The sequence below is a fragment of the Sarcophilus harrisii genome, chromosome 2 (genome assembly GCF_902635505.1).
Source record: "Sarcophilus harrisii chromosome 2, mSarHar1.11, whole genome shotgun sequence".
Classification (NCBI taxonomy): Eukaryota; Metazoa; Chordata; class Mammalia; order Dasyuromorphia; family Dasyuridae; genus Sarcophilus; species Sarcophilus harrisii.
The window spans coordinates 349,472,633-349,490,495 of record NC_045427.1 but is presented as its reverse complement, the minus strand read 5'-3'; the positions used below and the strand labels follow the sequence as shown (position 1 = coordinate 349,490,495).

Genomic DNA, 17,863 nt, shown 5'->3' with positions numbered 1-17,863 from the left:
TGGTTTCTTTTTGTAGGCTACAGAAAGTGAGATAGGAGATGTGGATTTGACAGGTCTCCCTGAAGCACCTGTTGATTCTGAGGATGAAGAAGAGGAAGATGAAGATATCGATCGAACAGCTGATCCATTACTAGGAAGAGACCTTGTTCGAGAATGTCTTGAAAAGGAACCTGCAGATAAAACTGATGATGACATTGGTATGATAAATAATCCTAAAATTTAACTTGAAAGAAGTCATCTTAAAGTTTTAAGATTGTTTAGAACTCTTTTCTTTAATGTTTTTATGTAGTCATTAAGTGTTTAAAGTAGTACTGTAGCATAGTGTCTAATTTTCCCCCCTTATACATTATATTGTTTATTGATTACACAAAGATGAACAATCTTATTTTCTAAGAAGTATCACAATATGCCATTGTTATACTAAGGAAAATTATCTCATTTAAATATCCAGATATATTACTTAAATATCATCATATTGATATGAATCAGTTTAAAAATTGCCACAGTTTGAGTATTAAAGGCAGACACATATTGCAGACCTGTGTATTAGAAGATAGGTTGCAACTGATAGTGATTGTGATGTGTGTATTCTTAATGCTTCACAGAAGGCTTTTTTATAGTATACATTGTTAAATTGTAGTCAAAACCCTTAAACTTAGCTAGACTTAGATCATATTATTATCCAAGAAAAACTTGAAGACATAGATAACATTTATATAGCACTTTTAAAGTTTGCAAAGCACATTCTGTATTCCCCCCCCCCCCCCCCCCATTTGAGTCTCATAACTTTTTGTTTAGTACAATGCCTGTATTGTGGATATTATTATAACTTTCATTTTACAGATGAAGAAAAAAGCTTGAAGTGAAAAGAATTGTCCATGGTCATATAGCTAGGGCGTGTTAAGGGTAGTATTTCAACTTAGGGATTTTTTCCCTATCCAAATTTAAATATTTCTGACTTCAAGTCCAAAACTCACTTCACCACGTGCTTCTCTGAAGAAGTTTAAAAAATGAATTTGTGTTATTTAGCCATAGCACAGATTTTGAAGTATAGTCACTTCTCAGTTATCTCTTAAGTAAATTGGCATAGAGTTGACTGGAGCAGATAGTGTTTTACAAGTTACATGTGTAGTTTCTTTGAGTAAGAAACTTAGGTCATTTTTACAAAAATATAATCCTTTATTCTAGTCTAGTGGTTCCCAACCTGTTGACCTTCCTTATAGGCAGTGAAATTCTTAGAAAGGATTTTTTCATTAAATGACTCGGGATCATAAATAATTTTCTGTAGACTGAATAATCTGTCTCCCACATTTACTTACTACTATTTTCAAATATACATGTATATGTGAGTATACACACATACACACATCTATGTCTTCTCTCACCATTACTTATTATTATTTTCAGATACACATGTTTATGCGTGTATACACACATACACACATCTATGTTTGCTGTTGTGATTACTAAACTAGATATTTAAAAACGTTACCAAATTCATAGCAATTTTTGGATTTTTTTTACTCAACAGTTTCTTCTTAGTCGACAATTAGTATTAGTACTTCTGGTATCATCTAAGTCCATCAGTTTTTTTTATTAATGCTTAAAACAGATGTTCAAACTTGATAAGGCAATAAGAGCTAGCTTAGATGACTTTTAAAAGCAGAGAGAAGCATGAATCAGTAATCTTGGAGAGAAGCCAACTCTTCCTTGGGAGGAAAGTGCTTTCTATCAGATTCAAAGGCAGAATGCAATCTCTAGTAGATAAAGGAAGAACTCAGCAGACTCCCAGATTTGGACAGCTCCAAAGTTCAGATGGTTTCGTTATTTGCTTTTCAAGGGTTATGAATTCACAGAACATCTTATATACTTAATATGTTAGTACTGAATAATTTTTTAGTGTGAAATAGAAAGGAATTTCTTGATCATATCATTTAAAAATACTTATTCTCTTGGGTTCCCCTTTTAGCACAAAAAATCAAGAGTTGACCAAGAATTTTAAACTAATATTTAACTTGGGTTACTATTTTTGTTGTATACCCTTATTGTTGTCATATTAATATGTCATTTTCCATATAGAGCAATTACTGGAAATTATGCATCAGCTGCCTGCCTTTGCAAATATGACCATGTCTGTAAGAAGAGAACTTTGCTCAGTTATGATCTTTGAAGTGGTAGACCAAGCTGGAGCTGTCATTCTTGCAGATGGTCAAGAAGTAAGTTGTGACAAATAAATGTTTGTTATATGTTAATGAAATGACTTAAAAGATAACTTTAGCTGAAACCTATCCAGAAGTTTTTGAAAATTTTTACGAAGTTGAAATATATTATTATTTGTAATTATTTTTGTTTGATAGTTTTAAATTTTTATACATTTTGAAAATATCAATTGGGTTTTGAGCATTTTAGTTGCTACACCAAAGAGGTTTTTCATCTTTTCTATTGAATTTTGTTCATAGTTCTATCTTTGGGTTCCAAGGTTACTGTTTCAGTCTTAATCTGAATAAGATCATTATTAAAGCATGGTTCTATGAAAAAAGAAGACACACTTATAAGTTGACCTTAGACAGATTAATTTCTTTGGACCTCAGTTTCCATATCTATGAAGAAATTGGAGTGGATGATGCATAAGGTCCCTTCTAACTGCAATCTAGTATTTTAACATTACTTGGACTGTGACAGAGAGGATAGGTTGGATAGGGGCAAGACTACAGTAAGAAAACCATAGCTAAGAACTCTTTCAGCTTTATCCTTTTTACTATTTTTGGTGGGAATTCCAACTAAACTGTATACTACATGTTGTATATTTTGCACAGGCTACCCTCCCTTCTTAAGTTCCTTCAAGACTTGATTCAAGTTCTACTACTTTTGTGAAAATTCTTTCTTATCTCTCCCCTGCTGTTGTGCATAGTATATCATGGCCCACTCAAATTATGTTTTATATATTTTATATTTATTTTTCCTTGTCCATGTTGTCTTTTGTGTGTGAGGCAGTTGGAGTTAAGCAACTTGCTCAGGGTAACATACAGCTAGTCAAGTTTCTGAGGCTGAATTTGAACTCTTGTCCTCCTGACTCCTGGACCTGTGCTCTGTCTATTGTGTTATGTGCACATTGTCTTTTTTTCAGTAGAATATAAACTCTTGGAAGATAGAGACTGTTTTCTTTTTTGACTTGAAATCTGGTGCCTAGATCATAATAGATATTTAATGAATATTTGTTTTAAGTTTTTGACTGAAAGCATTGATGGATCACATGAAGTTGAGATGAATAGATAATAGGTTGAACTACAAAATTATTATGCAGAAAGTTCCTGACAGTCTGGAATTATAGGCCAAATCTAGCAAGATATAATTAATATGGCTAAATGTTATTTTTAAAAAATCAATTTCTATGAGTAAAATGGTATTCTTATTGTGATCATCTCTTTTAATTAATCTTCTTGAATAAATTTGACTTAACTGGTCCTTTGACTAGTAGTCACCTCATATTTATTGCCAAGTTGCCATTAATATTGAGAGGTAGTTTGGTGTAGTGGCTAGAGAGCTGACTTTGAAGCTTTGAAGTCCCATATCTGACACATACTGACTAATGGCAAGTTATTTAAATGTTTTTAGTAAGTTCTTTTAAGAGAACATAAGGTTATAGAGAAGGTGCCAGCATATGTAGATAGAGGGAATTTCCATCCTTGGAAGTTCATTCTACAAATGAAATCATAGATTAGGCTCTATTCCTATCCTGTAGAATAACCAAACAATAACAAGCATTTCTATATGACAGACTCATTAGAAATATGAATGCAAAATACAGAGTTCTTGCCCTAAGGAACTTATATTCTTGTGGCTATTCAGTGTGTTCACAAATTGATTTTTGGAGGGAAAAAGAGCTAGGAGAATTAATAAAAGCCTTTTGAAGGATGCAAAGGAGATAAATGTCATATCTTCAGAGGGGAAGAAAATAAATACTCCAAGTTTGGAATTTAGCCTGTAATAACAATATAATAACAATAACAAGAAGAAAGGAGATGGAACATCATATCTGGGGAACATCATGCAAACAAGTTTGTTCAGAACAAAGAGTTTATTAATAAGCTTGGAAAGATAGATTTGAACTGGTTTGTGAAAACCTTTGATCCTCACAACAACTCTTTGAGGTTGATGCTGTTGATATTGTTATCTTTTTCTTTTGGTGGTGCCATTGACATTCAGATACTTAAAGTGATTTGTTTAAGGGTCACAGAGGTAGTAAATGGAGGAAAAAGATTTTGAATACAAATTTTACCTAAATCATGCACACATAGGAGTGTGGTCAAATACAGCCCACTTGTGACATATTTATTCAGAATCTTCTGTTTAGGAAATAGCCAACCCAGTCAAGATTGTGTGTTGATCTTAGGAGCCCATAAATATCACAGTCTACACTTTGATAATTAAAAATTAAGAAAAGATGCTTTTGCCCTTTGCAGGAATGCTGATAAATTGTAAAACTCATCCCCACTCCTTTTCCCTATGCTTTGAATGACTTCATGATAAATAGATACAGCTGAACATATATCTTTGTAACCGGATATATTCATCCATCACTTTGGCTATTTCTTTCCATATTTGTTCCTTTCTCACTGTGGGAAAAGTTTTATCTGACCAGATTGACACAAGCATGTAGAACTAGAAATAAAATCTAGGTCTCTATGTTTAATGCAGCTTTCATTAGACTATTTTAAAGTATAGTCTTAAAGGAAAAGGCTGAGTTTTCTGAAGGGCAGACTCTTAATTGAAAACAGTTGTTCAAGTGGAAATAGTTTATAAGTGTTGGAATTATTCCTACTATGTATAAGCAAAAAGTATTTGAATAAAGTCACTAAGTTCAGATCTTCAGACTATGCCTTTACTCTTACATGAGTGATTTTATCTTTTAAATAAATACTCTACAAATATCACTAAAATATAAGTTTTTTCTTGCAGAAATTTTGGGAAAAAGCCAAACCATGTATTTTATATTATTATTTATCACCTGAAATTCAACATAAAGACTACTTTTTCCTACGAGTCTTTTTGAAAAAAAACTATCATTCTTGGGTAATTATTTGAAGGTAGTATCTTTCATTTACTGGTGGAAGGAAATGGATATCTGCATAAGGAAGAATATGTTGGTAAAGTATTTAGTAATATCATTATTATATGTTATTTAAAAGTAATTTTTTGTTTTCTTCTATAGCTTGACTCATGGTATGTCATTTTAAATGGAACTGTAGAAATCAGCTATCCAGATGGAAAAAGTGAAAGTCTGTGTATGGGGAACAGCTTTGGAATTATTCCTACTCTGGATAAGCAGTACATGAATGGAGTTGTCAGAACTAAAGTAGATGACTGTCAAGTAAGTATATCTAAATATGCATGGGTCAGGATGATTGTGATTAGAAGTAATTGGACAGTTTCTTGTTCCCCAAATTGCTAAAAGCAAAACAAACAAAAAACAAACTTTATTTGAGAAATTATGAAGAAGCTATGACTTGTAAAAGGAAAACTAAAATTTATAAAGATTGATTTGGAATGTTTCTATTGATGTGTTTAGTTGGATTATCCTGTTTCCAAGTAAGAAAATAAGAATTTATTACTTACTGGCTTGATTTGGAACTGCTCTCAACCTGTATTTTTCAGGCATTAGATGTTTATTTCTGGTTTTTGGATGACTTTCTAAATTCATTGAACTTTTTATATTGGGATCGTTAATTGCATTTGAACTTTAGTTTTTTGGGTGTTTTTTTTTTTTTTTTTAACTGTTATGCTCTGCTTTGGTAGATGGTGATATGCTTATATACAAAGAGTTTATTAAATGTCTCCATGGTATTCTTGGACAGTTTGTATGTATAGCCCAGGAGGACTATTGGAGAATCTTGAATCATGTAGAAAAAAATACCCATAAAGTTGAAGAAGAAGGAGAAATTGTTATGGTGCAAGAACATAGAGAGCTGGATCGTAGTGGAACTCGAAAAGGGCATATTGTCATCAAGGTAAGTTTTTTAGTGTTTTGTTTTATATCAAAAGATCTAAGAGAGTCATGAATAATGCTTTAATTCTCATATATGAAAGATGAAGAAACCTAATTGATAGGGCTGGTACCTTTAATAGATATGGTCAGATAAGAAAAATGATTTCTAAAGCTACCTAGATAGCCCCATTTTTCTTATTTCCATTCCTGGACTCCTTTCTGTTGTATGTTAAAATTACTCTTCCTAGTCACAGTAAAGAAAAACAGTGTTATGTTAAATTTCTTAACTGCTCTTTATATAAAGCTAACGTATCAAAGAAGGATTGGATAATAAAATAAGATTCTGTAAAATTATTTTGTATTAAAAGATTCCTGGTAAGTAGATTAAAATTTTTCATTTTAATAGTAAAATATTGCCATGTTTTTGCTAATTTAGCATTTAAGTTAAAGAATAAAATTTCAATATTTTGCTTCCTCAAATTAGTAACAAAATACGTTGATAAACCATTAATTCATTACTAATTAATTATTAACAATGATTTTTAATCCCTTACTTGATGAATTATTAGAATAATGTAAATACTTTATAGAAATTAAGCCATATTAAAATGCAAAACAGAATAACCATGGGAAATGATGGGAAAGAATACTATTTGCTTTTGTACTTCTTTCAGCTTTTGAGAAATATCTCTTTTCACAGTTTTTATTAATCTGGCCTTAGCAGAAGATACTTAAGTTCACCATGAGCAAAGTTGTGGAGTCGGTGTAGATAAATACAGAATAGTTAAATGGTAATCTTAGGGATGGTACCAAAAATAGGAGAAATTAAGGTTTTGAATTTTGATGACTGGAAAGATGGTGATGGCATTGTGACAATAATTGGCAAAAGGATGGATTTTGTGGGGAAAGATAGTGAGTTTTGTTTTAGACATATTGAGATTTAGATGCCTACAGGACATCTTGTTTGAGATATCTACCAAATAGTTGGTGACACTGTACTCAGGAAAAAGATGACACACATATATACATAAAATTGTTATATCATGGGAACTAAATAGAAAATAATATAGAGAGAATATAGAACAGGGACAGAGCCTTGGGAGATTGACATTGATGAAGATAGAGTTAGTTGATGACTAAACAAGAAGTTCTTATCTTCTGAAATGATCACCAATACTCCAGAACAATGAGCATTAAGAAGAGACCTTTTGATTTATTATTTAGTAACTTCCGCAGTTACAAGTTACAACTTCCGAAGTTACAAACCGCATCAAAAAGAGTTTAGAAGAAGGTAAGAGATAAGGAAATTGAAGCTGATTACTTTTTCATAGAGTTTAGGTTTAGAAGGGGAGAAGGAAAATATAGGATAATAGCTGACAGCATGAATCAATTATGTGAGTTTTCTTTAAGAATGGAGAACTGGATTTAGCCTTGTTTGTAGGCAGTAAGGAAAGGTCTAGTAGATAGGGAGAGATTAAAGATCACAGAAAAGGAAGACAATGTGAACAGTCTTGTGGAGGTGTACATAGATGGGATGAAAAGTAAATGGCTTGTTCATACAGAAGGGCCACTTCGTCATGAGAGAGTGGAGTGAAGGAAATAGTGGTGATTACTACCAAAGGGATGTTAGATAAGGATAAAGGGGAAAAAAAGAAATCTAGATAAAAAATTCTTTTTTTTTTTTTTTGAAGAATAATGAAATGAGATCTTCAGTAAAGTGATTGGGGAAAGTGCTTTTGTGAGTGCCTGATGAGAAAGAACACTTTGGAATAGCTGCTGTGCTTGTGTAGCTAGAGAATCAAGTAGAAAATAGTAGAATTACTTTGCTATGAGATTAGTGGACCCAGTCAGCATGGTTTTGTGATTTCTTTATTATGTAGAAACTTAATTGGTGCTTAAGATTTGGCAAAGTATAAGAAGAAGATAAGGGAAGAAGGAATTTTTCGTAATAGAGGATAGTGTAGAGTTGAACTAATTTGGCAAACAAGCTCAAAATTGAGAAAAGGTGATGGAGTGTAGCCAGATTGGGGTGATAGCCTGGAATGGTACTGAATATTGTAAGGATTTGGGGTCAAAGAGTTAAGTTTAGAAGTAGTAAAGCATAAAAAGGCATTTCAAACTATTTGGAAATAGAGAGATATTTTGGGGTGGGAAACAGGCCCCTAAAATTGACAATCCCTAAAGTTAACCTAATTCATTTTAACTTCATTTTCTAGAGTGACTTAGGGAGTGATAATATGTTCAATTGGAATACAATTTAGTCCTCTTCCTCCCTTTTCTAGCCTTAAATTAGCCCTTTCTTTCTCTTTTCTCTATTGCAAACTTCCTAAATATGGGTTGTCCTAAAAAAAAAAAAAACACCTTCCTAATAAAGGACTGTTTTACAAATACTGTTTCCTTCTCTTTCCCCCTCCAAGTCTTCCTAAAATAACATAGCCCTTACTTTTTAGCACTATGAGATTTCTATTATGCAAATATTTAGGGCATTTAGAGAATCTGTGAATTTGGAAGTGTGGAAGAAAAGGGAAAACTGAAAAACCAGATTTTTAGAGCATGAAACATTATCTTGACCTGTTGATTTTAGAACTTCTGATAGTTTTAGGACACTATACTTAGATAGGAGAGGAATGTAGATATATGTACATAATTACTTTGTTTATATTGGAGTTCTTTCTGAGTACCATGTAACTTAATTACATTAAGTATTTGGAAATGATTTGTTTCCTTACACATTTTAAGTTCATATTTAATATTGTTACCCTCAAGCTACAAAAGACATCTTATTTGATGTCATAGAACAAATTCCTATGTCTCGTACATTACTTCTATGTGAAACCAACTTGCTTATATCATTTTTTTTAGGCAACACCTGAACGACTCATCATGCATTTAATAGAAGAACATTCAGTTGTGGACCCAACTTATGTAGAAGATTTTCTGCTGACATATAGGACATTTCTTGAAAGTCCCTTAGAAGTTGGAAATAAGCTATTAGAATGGTTTAAACTTGGCAGTTTAAGAGACAAGGTTGGTTTTAGAATAAGAAAATTTAGTGTCAATTTTTCAAGACTGATTCTTAATATATTTGTGATATAAATTAATGTACACTTAGTTGTTGGTCTGAATGAAATAATCTTTATAGTTAATTTTTATGGTATTGGTAGTTTGTAGAAATTGCTGAAAAAAGTGTGAATCATCATTTAGTTTTGAGTTGAAATAATATTACTATTGTGGAGACCATCTTTAAAACTTGGAGACTATAGTATAAGAATATTATAGCAATATAAAGTTGCATGATGGCTAAAGATTGTAGTAACCTCAACTTTATAGAAAGAGTTTTCTGAAGGTCATAATACAGTTTTGTTTTTCCCCAATGGCAAAATGAACTCTGAGAAAAGAACACTTAAACTGACACCAACAATTGAATCCATTTCCAAGAGCTAACGTCACAGAAAAAAACCCCAAACAATCCCTTCAAACAATTGCCCAAAGAAGACTTAAAATATTTCTGAATATGAGAGTTTTATAATCATTTGAAAATAATTTCAGTAAAGACTTAAATGACCTCAGAGTATCTTGTTGCAATGGGGATTTAAAATAATTCAATTTTTGCTTATTTTGGTCAGCTCGAATCTGCTATAATCACTTAAAAAAATTCATTGAGATAAGCCCTTTATCCTAATTATATACCCTGATTTATCCCTTTTTTCTTCAGGTCACACGAGTAGTGCTTTTATGGGTAAATAATCATTTCAATGATTTTGAAGGAGATCCTGCTATGACTGGATTTCTAGAAGAATTCGAAAAAAATCTAGAAGATACAGTAAGACTTGATAAATTTTTATTTTCTAATCTGTTTTCTTTGGAAAAAAGTGACAGTTCAGTTAGTCTTTTTCAGATAACACACACACACACACACACACACACACAGACAGGACTATTGTAACAAGTTTTGTTATATCTGTGTAGTTTATTTCAAGTCAGTGACATTTCAACACTCTTTGATTACCCATGAATACCTCTAGGATCAAAATAAGTGAGGGAGTACAAAGATTGTGCTAAGTTGTTCACATTTTTGACAATTATTCTTAAACAGAGAAAGTGGTAGCTTATGAAAAATTGGTGAATTTTCTGAATCAGTTAATTCTTTGGAAACCATCTCTCTCTCCCCCCCCCCCCCCCCCCCCTTCTTCCTTTCCTTCTCCTTTGTAATCAGCAAGCAAGCATATACTCTCTGTTTATCCTGGCACAGAGTATTATAAAGAATGAAGGGGAAACATCATCTAATCCCTTCATTTTACAAAAATGGAAACTGAATCCCAGAATCACCCATGCTACTTATAAATAACAGTGCCTAGAATGTAATGCATGTCCTCTAAAATGGTAGTACTCTTTCCATTCTGTCATACTGGAAAACACAGATTTAAATCATAAAGAAGTTGTTATCTATTTTATATGATAAAACTTAACTTAAAAATAGGTCATTTAGAGGAAAGCTTGATGAGAGGATGTTGGAGCAATCAAGGGAGAATTAATTTATTCAGTGCAGGGCTTGAACTTGTCTCTACATAGAGGTTTGTAGAGAGAAAATTTATAAGAGCAAAGGCCCAGAGGTGGTAAGAAGGAATGTGCTTTTGTGAATCCTTTCTGAGGTGGAAGATATCTATTGGAGTATAATAGAGAATTAAGGGATGAATGTTTTCTTCCATAGAAACAGCGAGTGTATATTAGATTGTTTAAAAATCATCCCAAAGTGGTTTTTTTTGGTTGTTGTTGTTGTTATTTTAACTAATGATTCTGTGATTGTGGAAGACCACCAGGTGATTTTATTCCAATATTTTATATGTATCAATTGACATTATTCCACTTACAATTTGAAAAATAAAATTACTTTTTATTCTGAACCATAAACACTTAAGTAAAGCATTTCATTATACAACATTCCATTCATTCATTAATCATTTAAAAAAAACTTTTTATGGATATTTTCTGTCTTTTAAATCACCATAGTATCCCAGGTATTCTACTTCTTCCCTTTCTAGAGAGCTATTCCAGATGACAAAGTATATTTTTTTGAAGAGGAAAAAAGGAGGAAAAATCAGCACAACTGATTGATATCTTGAAAAAAAGTTTAAAAATATAAGTAATGTTTAATACCTATGGACTTCCCACTTCCACTAAGGAGTAGAGGTTGGGGGTGTTCCTTGCATATCTCTTCGTCTGAGTCCCACTTGATCTTTTTAATGGTATTACATTTACTTTGGGGGGTGTGTGTGTGTGTGTGTGTGTGTGTGTGTGTATGATCTTTCCATTTACATTGTTGTAGTTACTATGTATATTGTTTTCTTGACTCTTGACTCTATCAATTCATAAAAATCAAAAAATCATTCCCTATTTCTTTATATTCCTCATACATCATTTCTTACATATCCCATTACATTCAAGTAATAGTTTGGTTAGCCATTCCCCAGTTGATGGGTGTGTACTTGTTTCCACTTCTTAGCTATTATAAAAAGTGCTGCTTATTAACATTGTGGAGTATATAGGAACTTTGTTTTTATCAATGGCTTCACTGGGCTAAAAACTTGGTAAATGAAGTTCAGAGTGTAAGGATATTTTAGTCACTTTGGTAGTAGTATTTCAAATTGCTTTTCATAGAATGAGTAAATCATAGAATCCAGTACATAGCTGAACTAATAATGTATTATCACCTATCTTTTTGCAACTCCTCCATTTTTTGTCATTTTTGTCAGTTTGCAGAGAGTGAGGTGAAGCTTTAAGATCATTTTCAATTGAGAATCTCTTATTAGTGATTTAGAACCTTTTTTTAAAAATGTGGTTCTGAATATTGTGCAGTTCTTTTGAGAATTGTTTATATCATTTGATCATTTTAATAAATGATTCTTAATTAGAATGCCTGTTAGTCATATATGCTTATATATCAGACAAATTTGATACAAAGATCCCACCTACCTATCCCTGGCCACTTCTCTTCTTATCCCAGATGCCTTAATGTTTTCTGTGCAGAAGCTTTTCAGTGTGAAGTTCCTGCTTCTGCCACAAACACTATTATGTTCTTTCAATTACTTAAATTTTTTATTTTATTTTATCCACTGGCTCTCTTCCTCTCAACCTTCAACTCTTTTTCTTGTTTAATATTTCCCCTTCTTTCTTCCTCTTCAGCTAGTCCATAAGCTTTTAAATTTCATTTTTGTACTCCTTTCCAAAAAATAATTCTTATTAGATCTTTATTTTTTGATTCATGGTTCCTATAATTATCTGTATACTTTCTTTCTTTTATCTGTATTCTTCATATTATCAAAGCTTCCAAGTATCCATTAGGTTCTTCCCTATAGATAGCTTTCTATTATTGCTTTGTAGGGCCTGACTTATAGATTTCCCTTTCCATTGTGCATCATTTCCAGAACAATACCAGTTATTTATTGTAGATATCAAAGAGGATACTGCTCTGTAGTAGGATCCCTCCCATAACAGGTCCCTGATTATGCAGCTCACTACATTTGCCTGGAAAGCTCGTCCTTGTGTTCATTCTGTCCTCTTTCCCAAGGTACAGTTGCCCCAAGGTGTTCCAGCTCCTCCTTCCCAGAACAAGTAGATTTTTTTCTAGCACCAAATTGCCGAGGTCTCATCTAGTCCTCCTCTCCTTTTACCAGATATCTTTGTTCATTCACAAGAGCATTCATCTGTGGAATCCCCATCCATCTCCAAAGTAGGGCCTCCTTTCCTCTTCCCCACTTGAAATTTTTTCTTCCTCATTATCCTTGAAAGATTATCTCAGATTGTTCTCATTGGTAACCTTTGATTTGAACTCAGAATATCACTCACTCTGCTCTATCCACCTGTTCCCTTCCCCAGCTTTTATATATCCCCTCTTACACAGAGAGAGACACAGATACACTCAAAAGAAGCATTCATCTTTAGGCAATTAAGCATTTATCTATAGGCAAGTTGTCTCTAGGATCTGTATGTACTTAATGCTCCCTGACCACCTCTTAAATGATACTTCTCCCAGATTTCTGCCTTTATTTCTGACTCCTTGTGAACATTTAGAAAGAAGTCTTTTATTGGTCTCTCTGTTATCATTCTGTTGCTTTTACTATTCTTGTCTACTGTATTTATTCCTTCTCCCCACATTTTTTTTACTTGGGGTGTTTAATATGAAAATAATCTCTTTAGATCTGGTTTTCTTTCTAAAAATATTTCAAATGCTTCTTTATCGTTGAATGTCCGTCTTTTGTTTTGTTTGTTCTATGTGATTAAACTCAGATTTCCAGAATGGGTTACCCGGGCTACAGGTTTTTCCATACTCTTAAATCCTTCCCCTCCTCCTTTTTTTTGGTAGGTACAGAATATTCTTACATTATTTCAATCTCCTTTTTGTGTGTGTGTGCGTTTAAAGGTCTTTCTCTTAATGGTGTACAAAATTTGTGTCTGAATTGAATTGCTACTTAAACTACTTTGTGTCTTGGAGTTTTAGCCTTAGTTTGTGGGGGACCAGGTCTGGGGATAGATGGTTGTCTTCCTTCCTTCCTCCCTTCTTCCCTCTCCCTCCCTTCCTTCCTCCCTTCTTCCCTGGTCCTCCTTCCCTTCATTTGTTTGCTTATTAATTAATTACCCTGAAGGCAAAATGTGAGTTTTTTCAATTGGCATTTCATTTTCTGTGTTCGGAAGTTTTGGCTAGTTCTCTCATTTCCTACATGACGTTAGGGTTTTTTGTCCTGTCATGTTCTTTTGGAAGGCTTGAGAGCCTGTATATCTTGTCTTTTTTTGAGATTTGTATGTTTTGCTTAAATGGTGAACTAATGTTATTTTTAGCTTCTCTTGTAGATTATCTTTCATTTCTGTATGTTTGGATTCCTAATCTGTTTTCTTTTTGCTTGGGTAAGTGCAGATTGTTAGTACAAATTCATGTTTTTCTGTTCTCATTATTTCTGCTGTGCAGGACATAAATTCTGCTCTTATAATTCTCATTTCTCTTTAAACCACTCAGGAATAATAGTATATTGTGGTTTTGTGTTTTCCTCAAATTTCATAGGTTCCTTTGTCTCAAGAGTAGGATCATTTTCCTTTATTTTCTTATATTATTTCCTTTAGATGCTTAAACTTTACTACATCTACATATTTCTTTTTGTCATTATTCTTTTTCCGTTTTTATTTATCTATTGATGTTCGAGGTCTTTGAGTTTTCTTCATCCTGAAATCTTACGATACTTTTCACCTTTTATCATTCACACCTTGACTCTCTCCCCTCAGATTTTGATTTTATTAGGGGCTGGATCTTAGAACATTTTGTTCCCCTCCCATACTAGACATTTCATGATTCACCAGACTAAGTCTTTGTTCCAAGTGACCTTGATGGTCATAACTGGTCCCAGTTCTTATGCTGTGTTCTTTCCTTAGGCTTGGTGGATTGCTGCCTAGTTCTCCATAAGAAGAGTGTCATCTCAGGATGACCTACTACTCCTGACTTCCTTTAGTCTCTAGTTTGGTATTAATAGTTCAGAGCCTGTTTTTCTTGGTACCAGACATTCAGAACATTGCAATATTAGTGCTTCTGAATTATGGCCTGTGGTAAAAGCTTTTCTTTTTTATGGGCTACTGCCATTCTGACTGTTGAAGATTAAATAGATTTTTCATAGCCTATAGCTGGATCACTAGAAGGAGGGAGAGGGACCTGGATGCTGGAGCACATAAGGCAGTCATCTCCTTGGGTCTGCTAATATAGTAGGAGAATAATGATGAGCAAGTTTAGGGTGAGTGAATGTTGATTTCCTGGAATTTTATTTTTTTGGGGGAGAGAGGGTTACCTTTTTCAGATACTGGATCATGGAGGCATTTAAAATTGCTTTGTTTTTGCTGAATAATTTCTGTTTTGGAGAGATTTGAGTAATAAGAATCAGAGAATGTTTACTCCATCATATTATTGCTCACAAGATTCAGAGAGCCTCACCTTTATTTGTTATTTTCTCCTTATATTCTTAAGCATATTTGTTTGCCTTTTATTTTATAGGATCCCTAGCATTTGTTAATTCTTTACTATTTTCAAGTATTGTGCTTCACTTTGGGTTATAACCTTTGGAAAATGTAATCTTAGTGGGAAAGCCCTAGCATTCCTCAGTGTATTATCAGTTGTATTAAATTTTCCCTCTTTTTTTTCCTTTTTGATTCTAGATCACCTCTTCAAAGAATTTTAACTATAAAAGAGAGAAGAGGTATAAAATGAGAGTTAGCAGAGATGAATGGATCAAGTAAGGATTTTTCTCTTTTTAGGTTAGCTGAGATAGTGTTTTTGAGGAAGCAAGGAGGCAGCTAGTGGATAGAAAGAGATTGAAGATGAAAGAGTAGTTATAATAAGGTTGGCACTCTTTTAAAGAAGATGAAAAGGAATAGGAATGAGGCTACATGGAAAAAAGGTTTTCCTTGACAAGTAGAAGGGCCACCTCTTCATCTGAAGTGGTGATCTGGTGAGATTATTAATAAATGATTATGGTTGTAAGTATTTTTAACAATGTAGTCTTTTCTTGTTATAAGGGAAAATGTACATAGTTTTTTATTTTTATTTACAGAAAATGAAAGGACATCTCCGTTTATTAAATATTGCTTGTGCTGCCAAGGCTAAATGGAGGCAAATTATTTTTCAGAAGACTTCCCGGGAATCACCACTTTTTTTCAGCCTTACTGGAGGAAGTGAGGGATTTGGCATTTTTGTGGAAGGAGTAGAACCAGGCAGCAAAGCTGCTGAAGTTGGGCTTAAACGTGGTGACCAGGTAAAAAAATTATAAATAATACTGCCAGTAACAAAAATCTTTATAATATATTTTTCTTAGGTATAATAAAGTGATTTGTGAAATTCTCTTTTATCTTAAAAGAAATTTTGTTGTGGTGGCAAAGAACGACATGGAAAATACTTCTGACTCAGATGATCCCTGACATTGTTTGATCTTTTTTGCTATTATCCTTTATCTTGCTATTTCTTCATTCACCATCCTTTTTTTCTTCCTCCCTCCCTCTCTTTCTTTTTTTCTCTCCTTCCTTCTCCCTATTCCTTCTACCCTTAAACAATTTGTTAGTAAAATTTTTATTATCATTTCAAAACTATTGACAGTTTTATGTTTTAAAAAAGAATGTCCAGCCAACTGCTTCAATAGTATGGCAGTACAAATCAATGGTTTTCCGTGTGGCCACATGAAAAAGATGGAATCCTGTGGGACCCATTCATGGATACTTTGATAACAGGACCAATGTTGATTAAAAAAACTTCTACTACTGCTCCTTTGGAGTAAGACAACTAAATTAAATATTTATATTTAGTAATAACAGTAATAGCTAACATTTATAACATAATGCTATGCACATTATTTCCTTTGATCCTAATAATGATCCTGTGCGACAGGAACTCTTATTCCCCTTTTACTTATGAGGAAATGGAAGCTGAGAAATGTTAAGTATCTCCCAGACTCATTTGCTTTGAGGGATCTGAGACAGGATTCCAAGTTTATATTACTTATAAATCTATTATAATTCTTTTAAATGTTAGTTATTTCTTTGAAAATATTTAATAATATGGATAGCTAGGTGGCACAGTGGATAGAGCACCAGTCCTCAAGTCAGGAGGACCTGAGTTGAGATCTGGCTTCAGACACTTAACACTTCCTGGGTGTGTGATCCTGGGCAATTCACTTAACCCCAATTGCCTCAGCCAAAAGAAGAAAAAAAAAAAAAGAAAAATATATAATAATATCTTTTATATCTAATGGATTGTTAAAGCACTTTGCAAGTATTTAATTGATTTTATCCTCACAACACCCTTGAGATGTAAGTACTATTATTTTTTTCATTTTAAGATTAGTAAACTAAGGCAGACAAGTTGTTACAGTTAGTACATTTCTGAGGTTATCTTTGAATTTGAGTCTTCCAAATTCCGTGTTCAGCACTTTTTTCACTGTTACCTTGCTCTCATGTATTAACAGAAATATACAGTAACAAAGTTTATTATGCTTAGTTGTTAGCATTTATTAATGTAGTTTTCTTTTCATTTGGTTACTAATACATTGTTTTTCCTTTAAGATAATGGAAGTTAATGGACAAAATTTTGAGAACATTACATTGGGGAACGCTCTTGAAATATTAAAGAATAATACTCATCTCTCTCTAACTATAAAGACCAACATCTTTGGTGAGTTTTGTTGCATAAAGAACTATTTTGAAAACATTTCTCAATACAGAGAAGAGGATTTTTTTTTTAAAAGCTACTTTTAAAAAAAGAATTTAAAAAGGACAGAACCTCTGTTTGATCTAAACAGAACATTTGTATTAGATAGCAGTGAAAAGGCAGTGCTTTCTGGTTTCTCTGACAAGGAGAATAGTCTTTAGGCTACTACAAAATACCTAGAAAATAATATTAATAGAGGATCAAAAGCCCAAGATAAGAAAGGAATCCCAAGAAAAGTCCTAGATATATGCTTTCCATAGTCAAGCGACCATTCTTAAATGCTCTACTTCTACAGATTCTGAAATGTGCGTTTGTAAATGCTGAACCACTCTGTGATTGATCCCTGAGTGATCTTACAACAGTTCTAAAGAATAAGAGGCATGTAACACAATTTGTGCCAAATAGCTTTATTTTCAGGAAAGGGAAGAGATTATTCTGCACAAAATTTCTAGATTGAATTGTTTTTTAAGGCATGATTTTTTTTTGAACATCTAGAGAAGAAAATGATGATCACTAAGAGTTTACTTTTTTTTCTTTCTTGATACTTAATGGACTGTTATGTCAGAGGAATACTGCTGTATTTTCCTGAGATTTCAGCAAAATATTCAAGTTTTTCATGCTATTTCTATGAGAGTTAGAAAATA

At 32.9% G+C, this 17,863-nt stretch overlaps 1 protein-coding gene across 22 annotated transcripts in view; it reads left to right on the top strand.

Moving 5' to 3' along the window:
- RAPGEF6 (Rap guanine nucleotide exchange factor 6) overlaps positions 1-17,863 on the top strand; it is a 242,046-nt gene that overhangs the window by 131,462 nt on the left and 92,721 nt on the right. For all 22 annotated transcript variants that reach the window (XM_031953075.1, XM_031953069.1, XM_031953077.1 and 19 more), the window contains 8 exons: positions 17-197; positions 2,080-2,216; positions 5,213-5,371; positions 5,856-6,008; positions 8,849-9,013; positions 9,702-9,809; positions 15,574-15,774; positions 17,075-17,183. In XM_031953075.1, coding sequence (XP_031808935.1) covers positions 17-197; positions 2,080-2,216; positions 5,213-5,371; positions 5,856-6,008; positions 8,849-9,013; positions 9,702-9,809; positions 15,574-15,774; positions 17,075-17,183 — 1,213 coding nt within the window. The remainder of the gene's footprint in view (positions 1-16; positions 198-2,079; positions 2,217-5,212; positions 5,372-5,855; positions 6,009-8,848; positions 9,014-9,701; positions 9,810-15,573; positions 15,775-17,074; positions 17,184-17,863) is intronic.